Below are 26,585 nucleotides of genomic sequence, written 5' to 3'. Positions count from 1 at the left end.
ATATATGCCCAATAAACAATCTGTACTGATTCTAATGGAATATAGATTATTTCAAAATCCTTTGTTCTATGCTGAGTTATCCAAACCTTTATTGTTGAGTTATACATACAGTTTCAATGTTGCTCAACTAGTGTTTCTCTCAAGATAATTTTATCTAAAAATGAACACTCTAAAAACTAGAGATACTATTGCTACTACTTGGTTTATATATCACCAAGTTACAATCTTTACTAGACAACGCATAACACAATCTTCTAGGTCCGGTAAGATTGCTTTTGCGATCTTCCCGTAAGACTTGACGAATGAGGTTTGATTTTATCTTGACATGTTACTTTGAATATCCCTCTAATTTTTCATATATCAAAATAAACAATATATTTTTTTCTTCAAAATCCAAGATCACATACAAAATTTGTCTTGACTTCCATTTCTTTCCTGAGATTGCAATCAACCCATGTGTTTTGTTAGAATCAGGATTTGACCACTGTCAAATCCTGAAAGTGATTACTTTAGCCGTTGAAAGTGACTGAATAACCATTGATGGATTGATGTAATTAGCTGTTAATGGTGTGTGGATTTATTTAGCAGTTGATAACTTACTTCACTTATACATAATTACATACAATCAATTATTCATAATTAAACACCATATTCTAGATTATCTACTGAATCAAAATAACTTCTAAATGAATAACATTAACTAAATAAATATCTCACATAAAATATTAAAAAAATCTCATCATTTGATGGGTTACCTTTCAACGGCTATCGTTTTGAGATGATTAGCCATTATAGGCTCAAAATGACATAAATAATTATGCTATGTATTTTACTATCATCAAGAATTAGGTCTGAAGTGTGCACATCTCATCTTTAGTTTGTATGTAACATAATATATTTGATTTTGTTATTTCTTCATTCTCAATAGTTTGTTCTTGAGTAGAAATCAAGAAAAACATCATTATTTTTTTTGGAGTTATAATAACAGTTTACTTTATTTATAGAAAGCAAGTTAGCCTAAATTATTTTTATTTACTTAAATCATTTTACATGTGATACTTTAGAGTTTTGATTCCAAATTTTCAAAAATCAACCAAATTTTTTTAAAATAATCATTGACCCCGTTAGATACTTGTTTTCTAACATTATTAGCTGCTTCAAGCGTTTAACTAGTAATATCATTTAAGTTGATGGCAGTTTACCCCCAAATATGAAAATGGGCTTCGAATTACGACGCTGGGTCAATTTTTGTCCGTCACCATACTTAATATGAGTACTTTTTTGTTTGAAGTGGGTAAAAAGTGCAATATAATCTTTAATTTATGGTCTTCCAAAAAACTCTAAAAATATAAGTCAAACTTTAATCATCCATTATTTTGAAAAACTTGGATACACATTTTAAAAAAAGATAGTTAACCTCGCACCGTCCGTCCTTTTACAATATAATATGAGTGTTTTGTACAGATATGATTGGTGAGATGATAGGATACGAAATGAGATTGGTGAATAGAATTTGTAATGCACATGGTTCACAGTGGAGGAACTTATCAGCCGCATCCTCTGTTATATTTCTACATGATAACAACTCATTTCACATATCACGTTTACAAAAAGTCGTACAAAGATGTGCAGAAAACAGGTCAATCAGGCAAGGCACTGCTTGCCATGCTCAAATTATTGAGCTTGGCCATCAAATCGATACATTAACTTCAAACATGCTCATTAATATGTACTCTAAATGCGGGCTTCTTAATCAGGCCCGTCATTTGTTTGATCAAATGCCTGAAAGAAGCCCTGTTTCATGGAATACTATTATTGGTGCATATACACAAAATGGTATTGAGAGTGATGCTTTTAAACTCTTTATGCAGATGCCAAGGGAAGCAGCTACCCAGTTTACGGTTTCAAGTGTTCTTTGTGCTTGTGCAGCCAAATCTGCTGTGTTGGAGTGTAAGCAGTTGCATGCTTTTTCGCTCAAGGCATCCTTTGATTCAAATCCATTTGTGGCTACTGCTTTAGTTGATGTTTATGCTAAATGTAACTTTATTACGGATTCTATCTTGGTGTTTGAGTCGATGTCTGAAAAGACTGATGTCATGTGGAGTTCAATGGTTGCGGGATATGTGCAGAATGAGTTTTATGAAGAGGCGATATTGTTGTTTCACAGAGCACGGGTTACTGGCTTGGAACATAATCAGTTTATGTATTCTTCTGTCATCTCTGCTTGCGCAGCTTTAGCTGGTTTAATTGAAGGCAATCAAGTGCATGCGCTGTTACGTAAATCTGGTTTTTATGCAAACGTTTTTGTTGTATCGTCTCTTGTAGACATGTATGCTAAATGTGGAAGCATAAGAGATGCATACTCTGTATTCTCTGGTGCAGAATTTAAGAATGTCGTTTTGTGGAATGCAATGATCTCTGGCTTCTCTAGACACGCTTGCTCCATACAAGTCATGGTATTGTTCGAAAAAATGCAACAGATGTGCTTACGCCCAAATGAAGTAACTTTTGTTTCAGTTTTATCAGCATGTGGCCATATGGGTATGGTTGACAAAGGAAGGAAGTATTTCGAGATGATGACAAAGGAACATAATGTGTCACCGAATGTTTATCACTATTCATGCATGGTTGATGTTCTTGGTCGGAAAGGATTGATTTATGAAGCAAAGGATTTGATAGACGACATGCCCTTTGATGCTACAGCTTCCATGTGGGGTTCACTTTTAGCCTCCTGCCGAGTTTATGGGAATGTTGAGTTGGCAGAGGTTGCTGCAAAACAGTTATTTGAGATTGAACCTCACAATGCAGGCAACCATGTCTTACTTTCAAACATATATGCTGCTGATAAAAGGTGGGAGGAAGTTGCATCGGCTAGGAAGTTACTTAAAGACAGTGAAGCAAAGAAAGAACGAGGCAAGAGCTGGATTGCATCCAAGGACAGGGTACACACGTTCATGGTTGGAGAAAGAAGCCATCCTCAAATTTCTCTGATTTATTGTAAATTAGAGGATTTATTAGAGGAAATGAAGAAGCTTGGTTACAGAGGTGAGACCAAACACGACTTGCATAACGTAGAAGACTATAGGAAGGAGCAACTTCTATGGCACCACAGTGAAAAGCTAGCACTTGCATTTGGGCTATTATGCTTGCCTTCTTGTGCTCCAGTCAGGATTATGAAGAATCTTAGAATTTGTGGAGATTGTCACCTGTTTATGAAGCTTGCGTCGAGTATTACTGGAAGAAAGATCATTGTTAGGGATAATAATCGGTTTCACCATTTTGAAAATGGAAGTTGTTCTTGCAGGGAATTTTGGTAACTTCTATATTCACATCGACTTGTAAATTATACTTTTGGTGTGTTTATTCTAAATTTTACCATGAAGTCGTGGTAATATTTGAATTTAGTAATTAATTGTTATGTTTCAGAAATTTCGTGATAACAGAATATCAACATAATATATACATGAAAACTACTTGTTAAGAGCGAGCTGTCTTCGTACTTCTAGTCCTGTATTATGGTATTGGTGAAGGTACATCTATTTTATATATAATACTATAACATACCCTTCCGTGAATCATTTTATTCAATGTCGTCGATATAATAGAAGTGTAACCTTCAATTATCTGTAAAGCATTTGTACCTGTGTGTACGGTATACCCATAACAACACCTCTACACTTCCTAATCTTTTACGCTCCTCGAAACCAAACGGTCAAAACAGCCTACCGAGCATTGAATATGGGTTGTAAGGCATCTTTCCCGTGTTTCCTGCACTATTCAGACATGTATCCAAGGCCCAAGGGCATGTGACAATGTGTTTTGTCAAATGTCCGGATGAATTTACAATCGTCGACATAGTTTCTGCAATTGGTGACACATTATCTTCCTATTAAGTTATTAGAGTAAAGATGGATTACTCGATCTGCATCTGTATACAAGGCCTTGTTGGCTTTTATCTGTTGTGCGAGTTTGTTTTGCATCTTTCGGATGTTTGTTAGCTTTATACAGAGAAGCTGGTCTTCAGAACTTTGACAAGTCAGGTAAGTATCTACCCTTGTTGCTCCAGATTAGTGTATTTTATTGTTTTTTCTGTGGTACCAAAAAACTGATATGGATAGTTTGCATGGCCTACATCTATATATTTCCTGCAGTTTTGATGTAGGTGGCTAGATGTTATTATCAAAGGGGCTTCCAAAGAAAGGCTATCTTCTAAGATTTTTCGAAAATAATCTATATTTGATGAACCGCCTTCTAACTCTATAATACAGATGATAGCTCTTGAAAAAGCCATGCAGGACATGGAGAAGAATGTACAACATTTAAACGTTTCGCTTCTGTTATTATGTACATTTGTTCTTGCAGGTTAACCTTGGTAATATATATAGCCCCATCACTCTGTATTTCACGCAAATGTAGTGTTTATAAATTGATATGAAGCACCGATTTTTTCTCTTTAACTAAAACCTGAAGCACCAGTTACAGTTAATTCTAAAGATGCTGGTTAGAGAAAGATCCGAGTGAATTTATTTTATCAGTTTCCGAATTTTTTATTTTTTTTGGCACAGCTTTCTTCTGATTGACTGACAAAAGATAACCATGATGAGGTGGGTAAGAAAAGGATGCCGCAAGTGATGTTGCTTGTCCGCACACACAGGCTTCTGAGTCCGTTGATGAATCTGCTCAGTGTGACTGCAGTTGTGACATTTTGGCATCTTTTAACATGTTGAACTATCTGTAAGTTATTTCTAGACCATATTAAAGTCCCAGTTTCGCGTAAGTATCAAATGCTAAAGAAGTTCCACTGCTATTCTTCCTCCTCGTACATAATTATATTTGTATGCTGCGTAGACGAATCCTGTGGAGTTACTATTGTGTGTCGTTTTGCATTACAATGGAGCTATATACTTACCAACATCAATTAATATATGACTACTGTGATAAATTATTCATTGCATTCTTCCTGGTAAGTATATACATACAATACTACCTACATAGTAACAAATTAAGGTAGCCAATGATAATGCCTATATGAAATTAAGTAATTTGTATGATAAAATTTCCCACTGTCTTACATTTGTCCTTTTTGGTTTAAAACGAACATCGGAGAAGCAAACAGTTTTGCATAGTTCTGGTTATTTCAACAAGACAAGCAGACTGAAAACAAAACATATTTGTTTAGTCCCTTAATTAGAATGTTCAGTTTTGCGAATCTTATGCAACGTTTTAATGCAAATTAGAGATGTCATACAAGGAATTTTCTGGGAAAATCTATTGCAATATATGTGCAAGAAGGCAACAAACACTTCCCACATACTAATTATTACAAAAATTCCTTGCTGGCTTTGTCATTATTAGAGGTGTCCATAGTCTAGCTATGATGTCCTTCCGCTAGTTATATAATTATTTACAAATAACACATGGATGATTTATTTGAGTTAATTGCTTGCAAGTAGTTATTTATTTGAAAGAATTCCATGTATGGCCTGATTGACTACAGTATAGGCTACACTTTACGGCTAACAACATGTTCATTTCTGACACCAGTTAGGGTATCCTCTTTAGGATAGCTTGGACTGGGGTAGCTTACGTGAAGATAGATATTACTTTAATACTTGAAAGTAACCTCTTCTCTAAATTAAAGCATGTCAATCAGAACTCTCGTGAAAATCAAGTTTGTTAAATTAATTTGACTTTCTTTGTAAAATAGTGGTAAATGAACATTATACACCAAACTAACGAACTCTTCAAAATCGGTTTCTGTTTTGCGGGTGTAGATATGGTGATGTGACATGTAGACAACTTACCTCAATTTGGTGAGCTGTTGACAAAAGTGAATTAGTATGTTAAAGATTTTGTTTTTTATAAACACTAAAAATGATTTTAGGATTAATTTTGGATCATATCAAATGAAACAAGAAAAAGAAAGAGGGTACTGATTGAACCATCTTTAATATGGAGTATTTGGCAGTGCTGACCAGAAAAACAAACATTTTGACAAGGTGTAAATTTATTTAGTCCCTATATATCTTCTCTAAGAACACTTCAATTTTTATAGCCTTTATTTACTTGGTTTTTGTTCAATGCCGAATAAGTCGCATAAAATGTGCTAAAATGCCCTTGCATGGCAGGATATTCAAATTGTAAATGCATTGCTTCACTCTTTGTACATTCATTATACACTATTGATATTTTATCACTTCACGAGAAATATGCTTATACCTCTGTTTGTCTACCTATTCACAGTTTTCATAACATACTACTTATAATTACAATAGACCAATGTACAAATAAATTGGTTACTATTCACATGTCCAGTGGCCCAGTACCATGCTTCTTCTTTCAGTTCATGAAGAGTTAAGAACTAAGAAATGACTTATATCATTGTCCGTTTTTTTCTCTGTTTTGTACGTTCAGAAGTTTGACGCACCAGATCGAAAAGAGCATGTATTTTACACATCATATGTTATATTATAGGTTGTATTCTTTTTTTTTTTGCTAAATTTATAGGTCGTATTCTCATACAACAAAAGTGCCTTGTATCATGATAAGAGAGAGTACTACTCATGTGGTGCAACTTATCGCAATTGCGTAAAGATTGACATAGACAGTGCCAGAGTTGTTCATCATGTATTATCAAGTGAGGAAAAGCTAGGGGCAGTTGCAGGAGCACAGAAACATTAGATTCATCCTTGTAGCTGTTATAAAGTGAGTTGCCTTTTATTAATGCTTAAGTTTTGTAGATAGAGTTGTGACTGATTTCATATTGGCATGCTTGTGCTCTCTTATTTTTTCATTTATGTTTTCATGTGGTTAAGAGTCATGCACACATCCTCAAAATATCTGTAATACCATTTTGGGAGCTTGTTTAACTTGGTTCTTGTAACAGGAACTAAAAATTCTTGGTTAGTTGTTGAACATGTATTTCTGGAATTACATGCTACTGCAATACTTTCTCTATATTTCTAAAATTGAACATTACACATTTTTCTCTTTAGAATTCTTTATATATAAGGTTAACTATTCGGTTGTTCAATCCCTTGCCTCCCTCATATTTTGACTTGGTTCTGTACATTTGATTTGATTTTTATGAACAGTTAGGTGTCTCCATCGTAGCTAAGGACAATTACTGCATTAATATTTTAGGGTTATAGTGAACTTGTGGATGAAGAACAGTAATTATATACATTTTATAGCAAAACGGCACCATTGCGATTGGAATGATAGCAAATGCCCCTACCTTTTCATGGTGTTAAATGAATTTTGAGAGAGTTACACAAGTCTCACCTAGTTGGAAACCACAACAAGTTCTTGTCATCTACACAAAATGCAAAAGAATGTAACTTTGAGGTACATAATTTGCATTTAACTCTGGATTTAATGTCGCAGCCAGCTACAGTACTGGCATATATGGTTCTTACTTCTTACACTGATCTGCTACAAACCTACACATGACTTCCATTTGTTATTTAAACATGTCTTTAGCTCGTACAAATTCAATATATTTTTTATTCTTTCATTAATATGCATTTTTGGTTTTGGTCTTTCATTCCTCCCAACCCGCAACTTTTAAAATATTGCAATTCTGTTTTGAAACCTGTGGAAACGTCTAGCAGCTCGTCAAATATTTCTACAATTTCATCATCCCAATTCACACCCTTTCGTGGGAAATTACACAGATATTAATTTATAAAGACATAACTGCCCAAATCCACTGCTATCGTGGTCAAACACTTTCAAAAAAATAGAAGAGCTTACGTGGTGACAGACTCCCTCAAAGACCCATAACACTAATTAAAAATTGTAATAAATAAATAATATATCATCATAAATGGAGTGTTGACCCAAATATTATTTCATAGAAAAATTACCCCAAATGTCAGTCTCGACTTCCACTTTTTACTAACCAAAAACACAATTGTGTCTAACATTTTTTTTTTGTAAATAAATAAATTGAAAACACAGTTTCAATAATGTTTTGGGAGCAAAAACTCAAGTTGGTCTTCCATTTTTCTTTTTTATTTTTTTCAAAAATTAAAAGAAAATATCAAAACGACAATTCAATTGTTGTTTTAGAGCAACTAGCGTTTTACATTTTTTTAATTTTTCTATACCTAAAATAATAGATAATGTTTTATTTTAAAGTTTAAAACGCTACTTAAAAAATATTTTGTTCGTATATTATTCATATAAAAAAGTATTTTAATATTTTTAAAACTCAAATTGAGAATTATGAACCTTAAAATATTAAAAAATATTAATAATTAGAGTTTAAATTTTAGGATTTAGGGCCCCTAGCCCTAACTTTAATTAGTTTGGTTTCAGAAGCGTGATGATAATTTGATTATTTTTAGGAGGGGGCCATACCTCTCAGATCGATTATTTTCTTCTCCGTCGTATAGATGCCTGTTTATGTAAGGATTTGTCAGATTTTTCCAAAAGCTGTGTGCGCCTCACAACACCGGGTACTATCTCTTGATTTATCTATTCGGATTCCATTGGTAAATGGAATAAAGCTTGCAACACCAAGAGTTCTTTGGCGAAATTTGACAGGGTTGAAAGCAGAATAATTTCGGGAGTTGCTTCAAAGTTATTTTAGTTACGAGGGAGATGTCGAACAATTTTGGTCTTCAATGGCAACTCTATTAGAAATGTAGCAAAACGAACGTGAGGCGTGACATCAACTAAAATAAATGCTTCTCGAGAGTCTTGTTGGTGGAATGACGAAGTTCGAGTGCATGTGCGGTTCAAGCAGAACTGTTTTATGGAGTTAATGTCATGTCCCGAGGGAGCGAACATGCTTAGAAAGAAGAAACTGTTTAAAGTTGTCAAAACAAGGGCAAAAAAGGAAGTTGCGGAAGCGAAAACTAAGGCATATCAGGATATGTATCGATGTCTGAATACCAAAGATGGAGTAAATGAAGTTTTTAAATTTGCGAAAACACGTAATAAGCGTCGTCAGGATCTTAGTTCGATACGATATATCAAAGACGAGGATGATCATGTTTTATTGCATGACACAGATATTAAAGCGAGGTAGGGTTGATAGTTTTGTGACTTATTTAACGCTGCCAGAAGAAGGGACATTATTTTGGATCCTGAGAACACTCAAATTGTGGAGGTTGAAGATGGTAGTCAGGATATTACTCAAGAAGAAGTGAAAATTACCTTGTGTCTGATGGGTAAGGGCAAATCAGTAGGTCTAGATGACATTCCAATTGAGGTTTGGTGCTGTTTGGCAGATTCTGGTATACGGTGGTTGACTAATCTATGTAATGTTATATGTTAGGTCCGTAATCAACTGTAGAGGGGGGGGGGTGAATACAGTTTATGCAATCAATTTGACAAAATTTTAACAGAATCAACAGTTTTTATGTTAACGGATAAAAACTGATTATAAACGTGAGAGCTGCTAGGTTATGCGAATGATATAACAATGTTCGCAATACATATAACATGAACCTAATATGTGCTTTATATAGAGTAAAGCTACACAATCAAATTAGGAATCATATTCAGTTACAATAAGGAAACCTATCCATGTATGATTGCTTCTGAGATAAAGTCCTTCACTGCCTTGAATTCCTGCTTTCTTTTTCCTTCTCGAATATCTACTGAAGTGACAAATCCTGATGACATTATCTGCTGATCATCAAGTACTGATATAAGTACTGATGACGTCACTCTTCAGTAAATACTGATATAAGTCCTGATATGAATTTCTGATAGTTTCTGCTGATATAATCAATTATATCTAACAATCTCCCCCAACTTGTGCATTATGGCAATATGTACAAGTTCCAATTGATGATGTCAAAACTATCTAAATGCAGAAATCAAGTAAGCATATTTTTTCTTACTTTAGTGAATATCAGACTTTAATCTTCATTCTGAACTCTAACACAGTCTGAAAAATCTTCAAGAAACTTCCTCAGCAGATTTTCTTCCATTACATCCAAATATCATTGCATCCTCAGTTTATGTTTCTTTAGTTTATCTGTTGATTCATCATTCTGATAGATGGCAGCCCTGAAATTATGTAACTTTGAATTCCCAAGAGATAGATCATCCAGCTTCAGAAATCCAATTTTCTTTCCATCAGGATTAAAGGTTAAAACTTTAGTCCCTAAACTCATTTCTATCTTGACTCCTCCAATAGGCATATCAACAGCATATTCAGTTTGATTAATGTACTTTGGAATGTAGTTTGATTTGTAAGGCCTATCTTTCTGCTTTAATTGTATCAGGTTCTTTATAAAATGCAGACCATCTGGAAGTTACAGAATTAGTTACCTTGATAATTGTAGCAATAAGTTCCAATTTCTGTCATGGTTTGTCTCTTTACTGTTCTTGATTCAACCTTAAGCTTCTCCCAGACTCCATAAAATATATTATTTTCTCTTCAGCACGATCAATAACAATTTGCACCGATATGATCTTCTGTAAGTCTTCAAGCATTACATTGTCTTCAATTTCTGTCAAATTAGAATGCTTTCTTAAAGTCAAAGCATCTCCTACAAATGGATCATCAGCATTTAATCTTCCAAGACCACTTGTGATTCCAGGTTTTCTAGATCGAGAAATTTCACTATAAATCTTCTTTAATATTTCAGAAGAATCTCTTCTAGGTGCTGGTTTCTTACTTCCCCATAGTAGCTTCTTTTTTTCTTCAAAAGTAAGTTATGGGTTATCAGAGTCTATGTCTTCAAAATCAGGATTTGATAAATCTGCCTGAATTGGGTTTGAGAAATCAACAACAGGAGTAGAATCAGAGGTTGTGATTGGTTGAATAACAGTTTCTTCTTTAACTTGAGTAATGTTAGAGGTTAATTTCAATTTATCAGCCCAGTCAGCTCCATAAATATTCCTTATTTGGTGAGCTCGGCTGATTTCTTATTCTTCAGTAATTTCATCAGTATCAAAGGATTGAGCAACTGTATAGATTGGATCTATAAGTATTTATGATTTAGTTGCTTTAGATACTGATTTCTTCTTTGCAAAAACTTTGGCTTTTGGCTTTGAAAGCTTTGACTTTGCTCCTATATTCTCTTTTCCTTTAAGCTTCCTGTCAGCAGTTAAGATAGCTTGGGATCTGAGAGATCTTTCATCCTCTGCCTGACTTACCTCCTTTATGATTACACCTTTGGTTGGTCTGTTAGAATGATCATCTTCATAAAGTACTTGAGAGATAACAGTAATATCTACATTTGCTGTCTTCATGGAATTCTTGAAGTCTTCCTCCATTTGCCTTAGATGTTTTAGATCAACTCTAGGATTTTCTCTTTCAAAGATTCTTCTACTCACCTTAAAGTCAAATGCTTGAATCTTTGGATTCTTGTAAAATAGAGTTGTCTTTCTGCCTTTCACTTTCAGAGTTTGAAGATATTGACTTGTTTAAGCACCAACTTCTATCTACAGAATACTTTGGTCTTCATCAACAGTTTTGACATGTAAAGATTATTGTATTGTTGTAGTCACAGTCAATTCTCTAACACTTCTTTCATTTCTCTTACTCTCTCCACCTTGTCTAGATTGAGTCTAGTGATTTCTTTTGATGAACCACTAACTCCAACTAACTCTTCACCTCTTCTCTTTTTACTATCATTCTGTCCCCCCTTATTACCTCCATCAGGATTTTAATCATCAGTATTTGTCAATGTCAATCATCAGTATTTATCAATGTCAGCTGCATGCATTTAGATTTGACAATTTTCTCCCCCTTTTTGGAATCATCACCAAGCAGTAGAGAAAGAATAAGCTCCATTGAATTCTGTATTTCTGTAAGTTGATCAGACATTTGAACTTGCCTAGCTTCCAATCTGGCTTGATCATCCTTAGGATCTATAAGAGCATTTTGTAACATCAGCTTCTTCACCATGATTAGATTCTTCATTTGCAACTGGATTTTGAACTATCTGCTGAACTTCATCACTAGCTTTAGCATTTAAGATAGAATCAGAAATTGGTGCAATATGTGATCCAGCAGCTTCCGAAGCTTCCATACTATCAACAGTTAACTCCACATCTTCAAGAATTGTAGATAAATGAACTGGAGCTTCTAAATTTACTTCCATAACCTCAGTTCCTGTAGAGTGCTTTGCTGATCCTGTAGTGGATGAAACTTTATGAATGGACTGTTGTGCTACTACATCTTCAGCAACAACATGGATTACTTCAGGTGGTGGAATAGTAGAGTGAATGGACTATTTTTCAGCAAGAACATGGATTGTTTCATGTGGTGAAATAGTAGAAAGTATGGACTGCAAGAAAGTATCAGTACTTAGACCTTCAAGGAGATTAAGATCACTTGGTACATCAGAGTTTATTTGAAGTTCAACAGACTGTTGTTCAACATCTGTTTCTTTAGTACTCTGTGCACCTGCAAACATATAACAAGTAAAACTTAATATCTCTATTCTTTTAAAGTAGTCTCACTACTCCTCACACCACACATCTCATGACTTTTAATAGTCAGACTTCCTCATAAGGATTACTAAATCCTATCTCTCATCTACCTCTCCTTTTGCCAGGAAGGATCCTTCCTCTCTTTAATTCTGTTTTCGCTAAATTTTTTCACACAACTCACAGAAAAGCTCAGAAAGATTGTCCTACAGAAATAAGAGATTGCTAAGGAAGGGTGATCCGTGGTCATACAACTAGAGGTAGTCCTTAAATAAGGTCTAAAAATAATCATACCAACAGGATTTTAAACACATGAAATATAAATGCTGAAAATACCAAATCAGTATATAGAATTAATGCTGATAAAGTAATAACAGTATTTATACCTGGTGAATCTGAAGATGCAGCTTCTGTGCAGACATTCAGTGGTGGTACTGATAAAACATCTATAGTCAATTGAGATGAATGAATTCTGCCTTCAACATCTATAATAAGAGTCACTGCAGCAGAAGTAAGGCCTTCATTACAACTTTGATGCAAAGGTTCTTGTGTAGCTGGAGAATCAGGAGTTGTTGAATGACTTTGACAACCAGGTTCTTGTGTACTCTTCTCCACAATTACAGTGATAGACTCCTGAGCAGTTTCAATGAGAGGCTCTTGTTCTTCAATATCTGCTGCACCACTGTGAGGTGCAGGTTCTTGTGGGATTGGATCAGGAGATGTAGCTGTTGTACCTATTTGAGATACAGGTTCTTGTGTGCTTGATCCAGGGAAAAGACCTTTCCCTTGCAGCCTCTTGACACTAGCTTCTACTTGCTCATGAGAGAATTCTCTTGACCTGTTGTGATATTGCTTTACTGGAGAATCAGACAGTTCGACATGTGCTTCAGCAGTTGTCTGGAACTCAGAATTTGGATTTAATGCACTTTGTGTCTCCTCAGCAATTTTCTGTTTAATCTTGAGCAAGTGCTGATTGTAATATGCTTTGACCAGTCTTCTTTTCTTTGGCCCGGGCTTGTACTAGCATCATCAGCTGTTCCCTCTTCAGTTGGTGGAACAACTGGTCTTGGAGAAGAATCAGATGAAAGGTTTGGAAATCTGTAAGATAAGGTAGTATTGTCCTCATTCGAATCTGATTCTAATCTTGCAAGCACAAGTTTCCTCTTGACAATTTCTAAAGGTTTAGAAAAATGAGGAACTTGAGATGCTTCATGTATTGACTTAGCTACAACAGGATTTGTAGCTCACTTAACCAATTCTTTCTTTCTTCTTACAACAAGTGTCTTTTGGGAGACACCTGAGATGGCTTCTGTTTGAGATTGTTGTGGTGGTTCAAATTGTGTTTGGGTTTGTGTATGGGTTGTTGTGATTGGGTGAACTACAGGGGGTTTCCAATGGTAATTTCCTGTAGCTTAGCACTCTGGCTATTAAGGAAACCATAAGTCTCGGGGAGCCTTGCTAAGAGCAAGTTCCTAGCAACCAATGGCAACCTCAAAGGAGCTAAATTCAATCGCTTTTCATCCTGTGAAATTAAGTCAGAAAAAGCCCTTTTTGTCAATTTAAAAACTGACACTATTTGATTAGAGGGGATAGGGGTATCAGGAAAATAAACATTGAAAATCAATTGACATAATCTAACATAATATACTATATTTCTATCAGCATTTATCATGTCACCAATAAAAGACAAGACTACTCTACCATAATCATAATGTGAACCATGACTTAGAGAATACCTTATCTGCTGTGTCATGATGGGCAAGGCATCAAAATTAGAAGATTTGTTGTTAAAAGCCTTTGTGATGTAGTTGAAAAAGAAATTCCATTCCTTTCTGAGCCTATTTCTTTTTAATTGACCAAGGTTCTTCAAATCCTTGTCATAGTCTATCTCAGTGAAGAATCACTTCACTTCAATATACCCCATGAATCTAGTATAGGAGGTATGAGTAGGCAACTATAATGCATCCCTTACAGTTTGAGGAGTCACAATCCTTGTCTTATTGTCAAATTAAAATGCAAGACTTGGAGTTCCATTAGCTCCTCTATCATCATAGACTCCAACCCTCCAGATAGCAAACACCTGGTCACCAGAGATTGTGGGTGGAGCTGTGAGAGCAAACCCAATATCACTGGATTTAAGAAAATCCTGAAAAATGTGAAAATCAACTTTCACATTGTTTTTATTCAGGATAGCAGAATAGTGGTTAGTCACAAACTTTGCACCACCATAAACAAATGATTTAGAAGCAGCAAGTGAAGTCATGGTTAATTTTCATGAAAGATTTTCGAAAAGAATTTATGGTTTCAGAGTTTACGGCTTGAGGAAGGTAAAGTAGCATAGAGAAAATAATAGAGATAAGTAAAGTATTATCTGAAATCAAAAATTGATTTTATATAACACATCACTCCGCTAATTTAGACACAATTCAGTTTAATGGAACATGTGGAAATATACGATTGACTGTAAAAGTAATCATGTAAACGCGTGTTACTGCATGCACAGTTCCCGAGAATAAAGTTATGCATCAAACGAACATGTTTCATATCCTTACGTCAGCGTGTAAACATCTGTAACCATGAAAACTTACCCATTTGCTGCTAAATTCAACCTTGTAATTACAATACTGACTAAAGCAATATTTGAATATTTTTACAAAAACAGTCAATCAAAGTTTGACCATTATCAGTATTTAATTACGACTATCAGGATTTATCAGTCAACACTAGTTTGACCAATATCAGAATTTAACAACTACTGTCAAAATCTATTAGTCAAAGCAAGTTTAACTAATAGCAGAGCTTATACACATAATCAGTAGTTCTAACATGCAGCTATCAGCTAGAATTCATAGAAGTTAATTGCATGTTATCATGGCATAAAAATTTAACACAGTGATCAGTATCTAATAAGTACTGGAATAACCCCAAATTTTTGGAAATTTTTGAAACCCTTATGAATAGTGATTTTTGCAGATTATGCTGAATGAGAAAACTTTTCATGCCACACTATGTAGGAGTTCTGTTATGGATATTCTGAGATTTTATTAATACTCTATATGGTATATAAGTGTATGTAAAGATCGTCAGAATCCAATTACGAACGCTTTGATTTTTCCCGGAAATCTACCAGATATCAAAAGAATTGAGTATAAGGTAACAGGATAAAAATAATTTAAATTCAAGGATTTTATTAGAGGATCATAAAAAGGAATTTAATGTATTGAGAAAGGTTAAGGGAACTTAAGTAATAAGATCCCGGGTATGATCCCTCAAACGATAAACGAAAACGAAAGTTAAGCGAACCGTATAACAGATCAGCGGTCATTAGGCAAACAATTAGGAAGTTAATCAAAGAGATTAAAGGGGATGATGTCATCCAACCAATGAGAAGAGGACAAAGAAGGGAGGATGACATCACATGATGACATAAGCATGACATAGAGTTTATAAGAGATTTTGAGAAAATGGAAATAGAAGTGAAGGTAACTGGAGCCGGTACCAAAAAGCTGTTTGAGATTGCAATACAGTTCAAATTATTGGAAAAGAACAGATTGTGCCAGAAAAAGTGATGAATGAAGGCAGAGAGCCAACAAATAGATAAGAGATTAATACCGAGAAAGATGAAAAGGTAATAATGAGGTATTCCTACAGAATTTGGGTTCCAAATGTTCAAGAGCTTAAAGATGAGATCTTAGATGAAAGCTAGTTTGAGGAATAAGATTTAGAGCAAACCCTGAACGTGATAGTCAGGGAGGTCGCCATCAAGATCGAAGGAACCCATAACATGATGAAGTGGAAAATGAGGATTTAAAATATGTAGAAGGACCCCGATTATGGGGAGGAGGAGGGAATGTTCAGACTAAGGAAACAGAAGTCGAGTAAGGAAAGGAGACCCGAGACGGTACTCCTATACGAAAATTTATGGACCTTTCTAGACAGAACTTAGAGTATTATCCCCAACCACCACCCTGAGGAAACAATGCGGTAGAAAATCCGTTCATGACCTTTAAGTCGCTAAGCTCTCGGAGTTCCAAGGAACAGGTTGACCCAGTCGAGGCAAGAGCCTGGCTAAAGGAAATATAGGAATCATTTGAGATTCTAAATGATTGACGAATCACAAAAGACTGTTTTTGTCACTTACCCTCCTAAGAGAAGGGCCACCACTGGTGAAAGACCAAGAAAGGCACGGAGCCAGGGGTTAGAATAAACTGATTAAAGTTCAGTCAATTGTTTTCGGGAAAGTAATTCCCAAAGATAAGGAGATAGTGTAAAAGCTTTGGAGCTAGAACAAAAACGGATGAGTATGATGAATTATGAATCTAAGTTGTAAAAGTTATCAAGATTCGTTCTGAGGACACGAATCCAGAATGACGAGATGTTTGAAATCAATGCTTATGTTGTGTTGGTTCATGAAATAATGATAAGAGAAAGGGAAATAAAAAGAAACTGAAGTGGAAAGGAATATAAAGGCAATAGAGTTTGAGGAATGATAAGGGAGTTGGGTATGAGGAAACCCTAAAGACTCGTAGCAATAGAAATAGAAAAGTATGCATTCGTCAGGATGAGGGTGATTCACCATGGGTTAAAATTGATGGGTGAAGGCATAAAAGATACATATATTTTATCCCCTGTAAGTTGGGAGGATTCGAGGAAACCTTGAGATAATTCGAAGGATAAATAATGAGACGCAGATAGACTGAGGAGACAAGGAAGTAAGAAATTAGGAAAATTGGATGAAGGAAGTGACCTTCAAGAATGTGAAGTGTAAGACCGGTGGCTCGATACCCAGAAAGGGAGACGCCAGGTATGAAAGATATCCCAACATTGAGGTGACTGTTGAGATGAACAACAAAAGTAAATAAGGAATTATTAAGAAGAGGTTCACGTTGAACACGACCAATATCTTCCAGAACATCCTTGTTATCGTTACCAAATTAGGCAAGAAAAGCGGATAACCATTGTTATCTTTTGGAGGCCATATTGATTGACCTCATTTTGAATACAAATGTTATTGTGAAATTAGACATATACTATCGAGGTGGGAATGATTGAATAAGACACCCTTATCAGGGATATATGACTTGATTTATCCATGGAAGGATGCAGGTACCTTTTAAAGGTGGAATTAAGGATAGAACATCGGTAACTTAAAATGAATCCTAGGGGAATGCATGAAGGTTGGCATTTCACCCTTAATAGGGATAGTATGAGTTTGGACAGTATGAATTGGAAAGGATTAAGGTAATAACAACCTTTAAGGATCAATGGAGAAATTTTTCAGAAGTATATAGACAATGATTCTGGTATTAATAAATGGTATCTTGATATGCCCTGTGCTTAGGGTGTACCTGATGAAGGATTTAAGGATAACCTTAAGAGGTTTTACAAGGAGAAAGGTAATATTCAAAGTTCTCAAGAATAGAAATTTTGATGAAGGAAATATGGCGTAATTATAATAATGCCAGGTGGGCACGTTTTAAACCACGAGAAAGTATGGATCGAACCAGTAAAGGTCGAATTTGTTCCAGGCAATTAGGACCTAAGATTAAAGGTGTTCTAAGTATGATTGAGAGTCAGTCGTGACAGTGATTAACCTCTAAAGACTGAGGCAATAACTTATGGAAAAATGGTGATTTTTTTTACTCATCAGATTTTAAGGAAAACATCTTCACATAAGCTGTGATTGAAATGAGGTAGAAAATTTATTTGGAGGTGGTTAAAATGACATTGACTGTAAGGAAATTTTACTATCAGGAAGGGCCAAAGAGGTGGCCGACACTTTAAAGGTAAGAGGATAATTATAGGCGCTTGTGCCAAAGGAATACAGTGATGATGGTTAAAGCTGAAGGTTGTATTATGGTTTGGAAGATTGACATTCCTTTTGATGACTGTGCAATACCCAACCGTAATAGTAGTTGGTAAAGGTTTAATTCGTGTAATCGCCATGAGCGGGCTATCTATCTTAGAAGGTACTATCTTGAGAATGAGCCTGGACCATGTTCCAAAAGGACTAAATGAACCTTTTAGTTAAGTCTTCTATCGAAGGCATATGATTAAGAATGGTATTAACCTGCTATCGTTGCTTTGATTGAAACTCTTCCGCAATTTTATCTGCTTCATGTCATGTATGTATGTCAGGATCAGAAGTGTTCTTCATGAATCAGGAATGGTGATTATGTTACCTCCTTAGAAGGATTTGATACGCCATGTATGGACTTCGTATGGTTAGATATTAAGATTTCATGGAACGTGAATGACGACAGTAGGTCAGTAGTGGACCATAGTAAAGCAGCAATGATTCTGCGAGTAATGAGCTGATTACAACTGTGAGAGTTGTATTGGAATGGATGTTGAGATTGAGTACCACTAATCGGGTCGTGGTAGTGTATGAGTTATCATTGATAGACTAATTAAGTAGAGTATCTACCTATAGAATATTTATTCCCTCTTATGAAAAGAGAGTCGTATTACTATATGAGGAAGGTTGCGGTGCAAGCATAGAATTCTAGTAACTATGATGTCTAGAATGAGATCCCAGATTCGATTTTCGATATCGAGGGAGTTTCAAAGGTGATTGTGTATAAGCTCGAGGAAGAGCATGGGTCCATAGAATGATGGACGGAATAGCAAAAATATTTAGGCATGTGAAATACGATGCTATAATACTTGATGTTGATATAAATACATATATGTTTTGTTCTCCTATGACAAACCTCTATAGCTCAGAGGTAGGTTCCAAGCCAGATATTTTGTGGCAGTATATTTTTTTTATATTTACAATTCTCTTCAATTCGTTCTTTTCTCTTCTTTTCATTTCATATAAACTGAGAAGAACAACCCTTCCAGAAGGGGAGGTATTGCCGAATGACTATCTATCTGTGTGATAGAAGCCGAGTAGGATACCAGCTATTGTTTAATTGCTTGTCAAGTACTAAAGGCTGGCCACCTTCTGTACTAACTATGCAATAGAACAAGTGTTCATGATCATAGTGATCTCTCAACAAATTCCTTTACTTCTATATGATGGATCAAGCTTTCGAAGATGGAAGCAACTAAAGGAAGTAGTATCAGTACGGTGGTATTCCGATTCTAACACATTCGTGATACTAAGGTTGACGTGGTTATTAAAAGGTTATAGAACGCTAACGAGCAAAAGTATAACCAGTATAATATTAGGAACGGAAGGTAGTAGCGATTACGAACTGGAGAAGAATGGGTATTGAGAAGCAAAAGCTCTAATGCTAAAAGTTATAATGAAAGTCTGTGCAATAGACTTGAAAGAATTTGGATTGATCACTTAACACGGATTGAGTTTTCTTACGATAATAGATCCTATGTCATTATCGAGATGTCGCCTTATGAGATCCTTGAGGGAAGACAATGTCGATCTCCCTTATGTTAGGATGAAGTTGTAGAGCGCAAGATGCTCGGACCCGCAGTAGTCCAAAGGACCAGGGATATAATAGATCTAATCAGAGGACGACTGGTGATAACCCAAGATGGACATAAGAGGTATGCTGATTTGACTCAAAAGGACAAAGAGTATGAAATAGGGGACCTAGTAATGTTATAGGTATCCCTTGGAAATGATTAATGAGATTTGGAAAGAAAGGAAAACTAAGCCCAAGATACCTTGGACCTTTTGAGATACTACGACGGATTGGGAAGTTGGCATACGAGCTATCCCTACCCCCGAACCTGTAGCAAAGTTCATAATATGTTCCACGTATCAATGTTAAGGAAGTATAATTCGGATGCCAGATAAATAGGGGCATATTAGCGCATAGGCATGCAACCAGACATAACCTATAGGGAGCAACCAGAAAGGGTTATAGATCGAAAAGGAACAAGTGCTTAGGAGAATGGTTATCAAACTAGGCAGAGTGTGGTGGTAGGACCACAATGTGGGAAAATTTACTCGAGAGTTAGAAAGTGTAATGCTAAGAAAGTATCCCTATTCATTTTCTATCTAATTCCGGGACGGAATCCTTTTAAGGAGGGGAGACTGTAATAACCCCAAATTTTTGGAAATTTTTGAAACCCTTATGAATAGTGATTTTTGCAGATTATGCTGAATGAGAAAACTTTTCATGCCACACTATGTAGGGGTTCTGTTATGGATATTCTGAGATTTTATTAGTACTCTATATGGTATATAAGTGTATGTAAAGATCGTCAGAATCCAATTACGAACGCTTTGATTTTTCCCGGAAATCTACCAGATATCAAAAGAATTGAGTATAAGGTAACAGGATAAAAAGAATTTAAATTCAAGGATTTTATTTGAGGATCATAAAAAGGAATTTAATGTATTGAGAAAGGTTAAGGGAACCTAAGTAATAAGGTCCGGGTATGATCCCTCAAACGATAAACGAAAACGAAAGTTAAGCGAACCGTATAACAGATCAGCGGTCATTAGGCAAACAATTAGGAAGTTAATCAAAGAGATTAAAGGGGATGATGTCATCCAACCAATGAGAAGAGGACAAAGAGGGGAGGATGACATCACATGATGACATAAGCATGACATAGGGAGGAAGGAGATGAGGTTGGTTTATAACCACACAAAGACAAGGTTATTAAGGTAATTAACCAAAAACAAAACAAATCAATAATCAACCAACCAAGCCAAACATCTCATTTTCACCAAAAAAACACAAACTTTTCATTTCCTTCTTCCTAGCTCTCGGCTTTTGTCATTTTCAAAGGAAAGAAAAATCCAAAACCAAGATCCAAGCTTTGTTAAATCATGAGGTAATTATCTAAGGTTCCTTATGCATAGATATAGCTATCCCATGAGTTTAAGCTTCTAATTCCTTCACAATCTCTTCCAATAAATCATGGAAGAAGATGGTGAATAGTGTTTTTCAAGAACTAAAATTTTTGTTCTTGAAGTTTTGTTTAGTTTAAGCTTGGATAAGGACTTTAAGGGTGATTCCAAGCCATTCTCTTGATTCTCCACTCTCCAAGGAAGGTATAAACTCCAAACCCTAGCTTTAGTTTTGAGTAATTAGGAATGAATATGATTGATATAGTATATGTGAAGCATGATTCTTGTTTGTTTAAAGTTTGGTTGAGTTTGTAGAGATTAGTTGGTTTTGTGGTGTTTTTGGAGTTGTAAATCTTGATAATTAGTTAAAGAACTTAAGTAAAGCTTTTAGTTCATGTGGGGAATAAGTATAAATTGTTAATGTTGAGTTGTTGGGGCTGTTATGATGTAGTATGGATGGAGTTTTGATTTGGTAGTGATTGTGGATTGATTGATGGTTGAATTGGAATGGTATAAAATTGGGAAATCGCGTAAATATAGCCGTCGTAATGCCCGATTTACCGTAGACTTTTTTGTTCTTAACATCAGAACCCTTGAGCTCACTGTTAGGTTTTTACCATTGCCATGTTTAGATAGTTCATGTTACGAGTGGTTCGTTTGATTCCGATGTACGGTTTAGGAGAAACGACCGTTTTAAATAACGACGTTTCGCGAACGAACCCTTACCCCTCGCCTTACTTTGAAACATAGGTTAAAGACCAAAAAGGGTTAATTAGTGTATGAAACAATTATGCTAAGTGTGTTAGGCAGTTGGTAAGACACTCGCGAAGGAATCGCCTTAAAACTCGTAATGGTTAAATTATTAAAAATGGTGGAGCCGAGGGTACTCGAGTGACTTAAGAGAATCAGTAAGCGCAGAGCAAGCGTTAGAGTCTAAGTTGGTTAAAGTATAGATTTACAAGTGACTTTGGTTTAATTCCAACTTACTTGTTGTTTATAGGTTACCAGACTCGTCCCGAGCCATTTGTAACCCCCAGTCGCTCAGGCAAGTTTTCTATCCGTTATACTGTTGTTGTGATGTATACACTTGTATATGCATTATCTTGTGATAGATGCATGATGGTTAAATTAGCAAATTCTTGCGATATATTGTAGCATGTGATATGGTACGTATGCATGCCTGTTTCGTATTCTTTCCATATATATCTGTTGGTTCGGTTGATAATACCTATGCTAGAGAATAGCGGTAATTTGCATATACCCTTAGTATAGGGACCCAAAGGTGAAAACATTTTCTAAAACCGGGAGTCGAGGATCCCGAGTAGATTTTGTGTATATATATATATATATATTTTTATATATATATGGTTATAGTTTTTAAAACTATTAATCGAATAAGGTTTATTCGATAACTTTAACCATTTATTTTATTATATGAATATTATTTCGAATATTCATTCGAGGGCTTATGACTCCTTTATTTTATTATATGAATATTATTTCGAATATTCATTCGAGGGCTTATGACTCAGCTTATATTATTTAATGATTATTAATTGGATATTCATTTGAGGATGTATGACTCCTTTATTTTATTTAATGAATATTATTTATAATATTCATTCGAGGTATTATGACTCCGCTTATTATTTATTAATATTCCTTATTTTATTAAAAAATAATGTTTCGATAATCAAACTTATTTTCGATTATTCAAATAAAGATAGTACTTTCATATAAGTATATATTTGGTTATTTAATATCCATTTCAAGTATAAGTTTTAAAACTTCTACTTCGATTATTTTTATAAGGATTATCTTTATGAGAATATTATTTAAATAATAATATTCAGATATTTTCTAATATATCGGGACTGATTTATTTTAATAAATCAGCATTACTCCAAACACTCATTAAAGTGTTTTCGAGTCTTCAAAATAATTTTTAAAAGTTAGAGCGGATCCCAAAACTCATTTTTATATTTAAGGTCTTCCTTTTAAAGGGGATTTAAATACTCGCTCAAAACCTGAGGGATCCGGCTCTGTGGTGTATTTTATATTCGCAACAAGGTTGCTGTTTTGATAAATGAATTGATTACTTACCCAACGTTCGGGAAGTAAGTCCATCTAATTGAGTCGGCATAAGCGACAGGCCGGGGTACGGTCTATCAAAGTGTAAGTGGCTGGGTGGCAGTCCATCAACGCGTAAGAGGCCGGGTGGCGGTCCAACACAAGGTCCTTATGTGGCCAGGGTGATGACCGATGGGGGATTCATCCATCTACTAGTAGAAAAGGTTACTTATTGGTATCTTTGCCTGATCAGCAAGATATCAGGTTTATGTCAAAAAATTCTTTTCTTTCCAAAATTCATTGGATATTGCAACTCTGTTCATACTTTACATGACAGAGGTTTTCAGGAAATGTATGAAGAAGATGTATATGTGGATATATATATATATATATCAGAACTTAATGAAGTATATCATAACTTCATTTCCTTCAAAATATTTCAAAGATTGAATCTATTCAAGTCTTATCTTGTAGTCTCATCAGTGTGATGAACTTTTGAAACTAATTATAAATTGAACGGTGGTAGTTCAAGTAGTATTCGGAAAAGATATAAGTATATTGGAGTATCTTGTAACTTCATCTTTTAAACTTATATCTAGTAAATGATTATCTTATGCATATCAAAGACTTTCATAAAAACGTTGAGACAAGGTTAGATATATGAGATCACCTTGCAACGATATTTATTTTTATAGAGTTATAAACTGGAACTCTGTGTATATTATGCATGGAAGAGGACTTCCAAGATTTTGAAAATTATATATGTATATATACTGAATATTTTGCGACTTCATCGCATTAAGATATCAAACTTGGTTCATTTCTTTTGACCAAGACTTTCATGAGTACTATGAGAAGGCTCATATATTGTTAATCATTATACATATTATTTTGGTGGGCTTGCTGCTCACCCTTGCTTTCTTCTTTCATCACACAACAATAGATAGAAAAGATGAACAAGACCAAGCTTCCAATTCGCAAGCGGTTAGGAAATGTTCCGCAGTTTTCTGGAAGCGTTGATGCCGCCGTAGCTGAGGTAGGAGCTACCAATAGGCTAGGCTTTCAACTTTTGATGTACCAGATTTATGTATATTTATGAATTGTAATAATGGCAAAGAAAATGTAAATTTATTCAGAAAACCTTTTAAGGTGTATTGGCAGATAATTGTGGAATAAAATGACTTGTGATTATTTTTGGGTATTCATCTCTGAGACTATAACTTGTGGTGTGTGTGTTTATTGTGGGGTCACAGTACGGAGTAGTTGATTGTTTATTAAGATTGGGTGTTATTAAGGGAAATGGAACTCGTGACAACCCGGATCCCCGACCCCGGATTTGGGGGTGTTACAAGTACTGACATATAATAAGATACCATGCTTCAAATATCAGCAGTTATTTCTTAATTATCAAAGTTTGAGAAATGTCCTGATATCATTCCCAATTCATTCACCAATCTTGTGAAATTAGCTTCATAGAGAGGCTTGGTGAATATATATGCTACTTGCTGATCTGTTGGAACAAAGACCAATTCTACTGTACCTTCTTCCATATGTTCCCTTATGAAATGGTACCTGATGCTGATGTGTTTAGTCATTGAATGCTGTGCTGGATTTTCCGTCATTGCAAAAGCACTTTGATTATCACAATATATAGGAATAGCAGAATAATTTAACCCATAAACCATTAGTTAACTGAGATATAAAGTTAACACTGGTCCTTTGTTAGGAGTAACAATTTTGATAAGAAAATCTTGTATTTCTCTCAAGAAGAAGCTAAGCTCTTTATCAACAAAGAGCCTAGAAATTTTGTAGCAAAACATTCTTAATTTTAATATAAAATTAAGTGAGTTTTGAAAGATCTATGTTCACTGTTATTGATTGTTTAAATTACAGTATTAACACATATCACTGCAAGATTGCATTTACTTTGTTCAAACCATAATACTTCAAGAAAAGCACAAAAACACCAAAAACACATTCACCCCTCCCTCTGTGTGTAATTCATTTCCTAACAAGTAGTATCAGAGCAAAATCTGAAAGTAAACAGATTCAAGATCTTGGAAGAATGCATACACAGATCTGTAGCATCAAAACCCTACCTTTGACAAAGCTAACTATACTCTATGGAAGAAGAAAATGATGTTGTTTATCAGAATGGCCAATCCACTGTATATTCAGATTCTAAAAAATGGGCCCTTCATTTCTAGGGTTACAGTTGATGAATCTACAGATGGAGACATGGTTATCCCAGCTCATTATGCTCCTAAGGACCCTGCAGAATACACTGAGACTGAGAAAGAAAAAGTTTCCCTGGATAGTGGCTTGCAGTTAATCTCAACAGAGTCACTTAACAATGTAATATATGACAACATTGTCAATTATGACACTGCTAAGCAGATCTGGGAAAAGTTAGAGATACTATGTGAGGGAACTGAGGAACTTAAATCAAATCAAAGAAGGATATTGATTCCACAGTATGAGTGTTTTATGCTAAGCCAAAGGAAAACATTATTGATGTGTTTGAAAGGTTTAACAAGCTGATTCATGACTTGCAGCTTCATGATAAATATTATGAAGCTGAAGAAGTGAACTTGAAATTTTTGCTCACTCTCCCTGATCATTTGGAACAGAAAATCTCAGCAATCAGAGAAGGGAGAGACTTGAGCAGAATAACTCTGGAAGTCCTGTATGGAATCTTGAAAACATATGAACTAGAAATGATTCAAAGGAAATCATTAAGATCTGGTCAAGGGCATGTTGTAGATGGTTCAAGTGCCCTAATTGTCAATGAAAGCCAGACCTCTAATGATGAGCCAAGATCCCAGACTCCAGTTGCCTCATCAAGTGAGCAAAGAATCAATGATTCACAGGAATAAGTTATACTGGAACTGGAAGAAGATGAGTTCTACACCCTGGATGAACTTGATGAGCTAGATCAGTCAATGGCCTATCTGGTAAGAAAGTTATGTAATATTAGAGTAAAGAAGCCAAGATTCTTCTTGGGTAAAGGATAATCATTCAACAAACACAACAACTGAAAAGGAAAAGGGAAGTACACATCTAATTGTAAAAATGGCTACAAAACTGGATCTGTGGATAGGTCAAAGATAAGGTGTTTTAACTGTGATGAGTTAGGCCATTTTGCTACAGAATGCAGGAAACCCAAGAAAGCAAAGAAAGACAAAGCTTATCTTGAATTGGAAGCAAAGTATGAAGCTCTTCTAAAGAAATAGCAAAGCAAACCTATATTGCATAGGGTAAAAGTTGAGATGACTCTGACAATAATGAAGATGAGGAAGTTGGAAATTATGCACTAATGGCCTTGGAGCAAGAAGAGTCATCTTCA

The 26,585-nt window shown here is 35.1% G+C and overlaps 1 protein-coding gene across 1 annotated transcript; it reads left to right on the top strand.

The window, feature by feature from the left end:
* Window positions 1–1,329: 1,329 nt before the first annotated feature.
* On the top strand, window positions 1,330–4,445 carry LOC141680995 (pentatricopeptide repeat-containing protein At5g04780, mitochondrial). The gene has a single exon (XM_074487061.1). The coding sequence runs from the start codon at window positions 1,467–1,469 to the stop codon at window positions 3,315–3,317; it is 1,851 nt and encodes a 616-aa protein (XP_074343162.1). The 5' UTR covers window positions 1,330–1,466; the 3' UTR covers window positions 3,318–4,445.
* The last annotated feature ends 22,140 nt before the right edge of the window (window positions 4,446–26,585 follow it).

Source organism: Apium graveolens, chromosome 8 (assembly GCF_009905375.1).
Source record: "Apium graveolens cultivar Ventura chromosome 8, ASM990537v1, whole genome shotgun sequence".
Classification (NCBI taxonomy): domain Eukaryota; kingdom Viridiplantae; phylum Streptophyta; class Magnoliopsida; order Apiales; family Apiaceae; genus Apium; species Apium graveolens.
This window is presented reverse-complemented; position numbering and strand designations above follow the sequence as displayed.